Below are 4,606 nucleotides of genomic sequence, written 5' to 3'. Positions count from 1 at the left end.
TGCGAGAGAGCTGGTCTCTCCCGCACGCAGAGAAGGGCGGAAGGAGAAAGGGAGGAAGGGGGGGGGGCGAACCCTCAATAAAGATGGGGAAGCACACAAGAAACAGTCACATGGCACAAGCAAGCCAGCTTGCACACTCACTGAGGCGCACAGGAGCTCATTGCCATACTCGGCTGACCCCCTTCACTTGTCCGCCGACGGCTCCGGCACCTTCTCGACCATGCGCGACATGATGGTGTTGAGGCGCGTCACGATGCTGCGCGGGTCCTCGAGAAGTCCAGCGGCGATGATAGCGTTGTCAAAGATCTGCTCCGTCAACAGGCCAGCCGTCTCCACATCCTCGTTCGCCTCCGACTGCGCCAGCGTGTACAGCTTGCGGATGAGAGGGTGCTGAGGGTTGAAGTGAAGGTTGTACTTCGGCGGCGGACCAGCAGCCTGACCCGTCATACGGTAGATCTTGCGCATCTGTGCCGCCTCGTGGTCCGCAAGCACGGCAGGGCTGTCGCGCAAGCGGTCCGTCGACTTGACAACGCCAACGCGACCGACGAGGCGCTTCGAGATGAAGTCGGAGAGTGCCTTGACCTGGACATCATTCAGCTGCTTCTTCACGGCCACGTCATCGTTCTTGTCCCCCTCGAGCTTCTTCTTGTGCTGCACGTAGCCGTCCAGGTTGGCATCGAACATCTCGATGTTCTGTAGCTTGTGCTTCGCGTAGGTGTCGAGGTGCTGCATGACAAAGTCGTCAATCGGCTCGGTGCAGATGAGCACCTCAAGGTCGTGCTCCTTGTACTGCTCGTAGTACGGCGACTGCAGCGCCATCTCCTTGCTGGGCAAGTTCAGGTAGTAAATATGGGACTGATTCGGCTGCATGCGGTCGCGGTAGTTGTCCAGGGAGACGTAGGGGTAGTCGATGTCGGACTTCGTCGTCTGGAAGCGCAGGAGCTTCGCGAGCTCCATCTTGTGCACCTGGTCCGTGCACACGCCCTCCTTCAGGAAGGGCCCATACTCCTGAATGAAGCGCTCGTACTTGCTGCGGTCACGCTTGCTCTCTTCCTCGATCCAGCGAATAATCCGCTTCGTCAGGATCGTGCTCAGCCGGCGCATCATACCGCCGTCCTGCGTGTGCTCGCGCGACACATTTAGCGGGATCGACTCGCTGTCCACGGCACCCTTGATGAAGCGCAGCCAGTCCGGCAGCAGCCCCTTCGCCTTGGACTGGATCAGTACGCGGCGAGAGTACAAGTTCACACCCGCCTCCATGCGACCTCCGCCGTACTTCTCCGTGTGCGACTGCGGCACATACAGCAACGCCCGCACGCTCATCGGGGCATCGATAGAGTAGTGAAGGCGGAACATGGGGCTGTCGTAGGAGCCGGAGATAAACTTGTAAAAGTCGATGTGCTCCTCGTTGGTGACGTCGTTCTTGTCCTTCATCCAGAGCGCCTCGACAGTGTTTACCTTGCCGCCGTTGAGGGTGATCTCGTAGGAGACAAAGTTGCTGTACTTCTTCAGCACCCGCTCCACCACCTGCGGGGTGCAGAAGGATAGCTCCGTGTCCTTCACATCCAGCACAATCTTGGTACCCTTCTCGACCCCCTCGCACTCCGTCACTTTGAAGGTGCCGGTGCCCTCCGACTCCCACAGGTAGCCCTTCGAGTCCTTCTTGGCACTACGACTGTAGACCTTGACGTTCTTGGCCACCATGAAGCATGCGTAGAAGCCAACACCGAACTGGCCGATAATCTTCTCGGCCGCCGACTTGCCGCTGCTCTGGAGCTCGTGCACGAACGCCTTCGAGCCGGAGCCCGCAATCGTGCCCAGGTTCGCTGTCAGCTCCTCTCGGGTCATGCCGACACCGGTATCGCGGATGATGAAGCGACTCTTGCTTTGGTTGCAGGAGAGGGCAATCAGCGGGGCCTCGTCATCCGGCTCGCGGGCGTACTCAGGGTTGCTGAGCTCCAGCAGGTGGCGCTTCTCCAGAGCGTCGCTGGCGTTGGATACCAACTCGCGGATGAACACCTCCTTGTCGCTGTACAGGCTGCATGCGACGATGTCCAGCAGCTGGCGGGTCTCCGTCTTGAAACCCATCTCCTCCGACTCGCCGACAGGCTTCTCGACCGTGGCGCTCGCCCCAGCCGACTCCTCGGTGGCGCTGCCGTCCACGCCGTTCGCTCCGGCATTCATGTTCTCCGGCGCAGGCTCCACGATGACGTCCTCGTCCAGCTCCTCCGAAGCGTCTGCCTTCGGCTTCTCCGCCTCAGTGGCGGCGGCGGCGGTGGCGGGCTTTTCGGTAGAACAGAAGCGGTAGGCCGACGTGAGAGCGGCAGCTGTGACAGTGGTGCAGCTACCGGCGACACAACTCCGCGCTGGAGAGACGCCGTTCGACGACTTGGACAGCACAACGCCAGACACCGACGCGGCGGCCATCGCGGAGGCCGCCGTCACCCTCTGCACGGCACGGCGCATTCTCCTTCAACAACACAAAAAAAAGTGGGAAACAGTTACTTGTCTATCTGTGTGTGTGTGTGGTCTCTGTGTCTCTGAGTGTCTGTGGGTGGGGGGAGGGCTTATTGGTTGATCGGTACCGCGCAACCTGTAAACTTCCAACTGCACACGTCACCGCTTTGCCTTCTGGGCAGATATGTGGGGGAGACCACAGACGAGAGCGGGAAGCCGTGCGCCTTTTTTCTGTGCGTTATCGTTGCTTCTCTATACCTGTCGCTTCACCTGCTCTCTTGCGGCTGTGGGTGGTGCGGAGATGAGAGGGGAAGCGAAACCAACGTCGACGCTTGTGATTCGTTCGCTTGTTGTGTGCTCTGTTAGCCACGTATGCTCGCTGCGCTTCTTCTCGTGTGCCACATGCGGGAAGAGGAAGGGGAAGAAGGGGAGGGGGGCATCACACGATGCAGGCGCATCGTGTGCGCATGTCGGTGTGTAAGCACAGGTGTGTTTTGGGTCGCGTGAAAGTACCGCCCATCCACCCACCCCCGTTTCCCGAAGACAACAGCGACACAATAGAAGGAGAGAGTACAACATGGGAGACGGAAGTAAGACAACATAGAAATGAGCGCGGAAAAGCCCGCAAAAAGCACATGTTGTCTGCCACCACTCCCGCTGTGTCGATGGGCAAGGCAAGGGCATGCACACCTTCGTAGGAGCCCGAGCCTGTGTCCTATGTTTCTTTTTCTTGTCGGTCCTTTCCGAAAGGGCGATGCTGACGTGTATGTGTGTGTGTGTGTGTGTGTCGAGTTCCTGCCGCATACTTGATATACCATTTGTTACAAGGGCGCAAGAACCGGCGCCTCGGTCGGCGCGTGTGTACGTGGCTGCAACTCTGAGCGCACACAATCCTCGCTTGCATTCGAAACGCACGATGCACAGAGAAAACAGTCCACTAAATGCTGCCCCCCTCCGCCTCTCCCTTCACCCCCGCTCCCCCGCTCCCACCCCCTACCTTCAATGCTCTCCACGCGTGCTTGCTGTTCTGCTATCTGCTCTGTGTGGGTGTACGTGTGTGGGAGTCCCGTGATGGCGTGCCTCCCAGCAGTGCCGATTTCCGTCCAAAGTCCATATGTCCACCGCGAACAAGGGGATCCCGGCAAACAGGCGAAACGGCACGCGCTCGCCAATTGGAGGAGGAAGAGGAGGGGGAGGGGGTCGTACATACCGATAAAAGACATGCCGCAAATGGCGGAAGACATACGCCCATGAAGAGAACGAAGGGAGAGGGGGGTCAGTACCTCATGAGCACGTCGCGAAGGCACTTGACTTTCACATCTCGTACTGCTTATCGCCGTGTGTGCATGTTATCGACGAGGCAGACATCACGAGAGGCCGCAAACAACCTCTGCGCCGTCGTGGAGTCCTCAAGTACACCCTCGCCATTGGGACACTCCCCCCCCCTCTCACCACCCAACACCTCTCTCTCTCGCTACACATACATACACATACATGCAGACCAGCACCACAACTTCGCCCCACTGCAGGGGGGCGATCCCGTGTCCTTCAGCACACGCCATGCAATGAAGAGGAGAAGCAAAGGCACGCCCCACCCGGTAGTCCGCACGCGTCAACACAGGCGTGCGGGGGGAGGGGGAATGAGAATAAAAATCCAAGCCATTAACACGCGGGAAAGACAGAGGTGCAACACATCAACGCGGCGCATGGGACATGCCACCGAACGCGCAGCAGTCCCCATCACAATCCTAATAATAAACGAAACGGACGTCTACACCAACGCACATGGAACAACATTCAGAGAGAGGAGAGGAGAGGACAGGAAAGACACGGTGAACGGCAGACGTGTGCTCGCCGCCCCGCCATGCTCTCTCTGGATTCGGCTTTCCCTCTCTGTGTGTGGGCACGTGGCATTGTTTTGTGTCGTTCTTTCCTGCCATCTCAAGTGCTGTTCGCTCTGTCTCGTCGTTCTCTTGCCTACTCGCCGAGCACAAGAAAGTACTGCATCCCACTGTCAATCATCAGCGCGATGAGCCCGCGGACGGAGATGCAGACGCGGAGAAGTACATAGGGGCCAGAAAGTGCGGAGACGGGTGGGGAAACACAACTGGCGTACGGACCAACACGTTCTTAGTGGCATGAATAGCAG

General features: G+C 58.8%; 1 protein-coding gene across 1 annotated transcript; it reads right to left on the bottom strand.

Moving 5' to 3' along the window:
• Positions 1–183: 183 nt before the first annotated feature.
• LMXM_32_2390 (putative heat shock protein) lies at positions 184–2,088 on the bottom strand (the record flags this gene model as incomplete). The annotated part of the gene is made up of 1 exon (XM_003878446.1): positions 184–2,088. The coding sequence occupies one exon, from the start codon at positions 2,086–2,088 to the stop codon at positions 184–186; it is 1,905 nt and encodes a 634-aa protein (XP_003878495.1).
• Between the last annotated feature and the right edge of the window lie 2,518 nt (positions 2,089–4,606).

This window comes from Leishmania mexicana, chromosome 32 (genome assembly GCF_000234665.1).
Source record: "Leishmania mexicana MHOM/GT/2001/U1103 complete genome, chromosome 32".
NCBI lineage: Eukaryota > Euglenozoa > Kinetoplastea > Trypanosomatida > Trypanosomatidae > Leishmania > Leishmania mexicana.
Note: the sequence above shows the minus strand (reverse complement) of the source record. Positions and strands in the feature narration are given on the sequence as shown.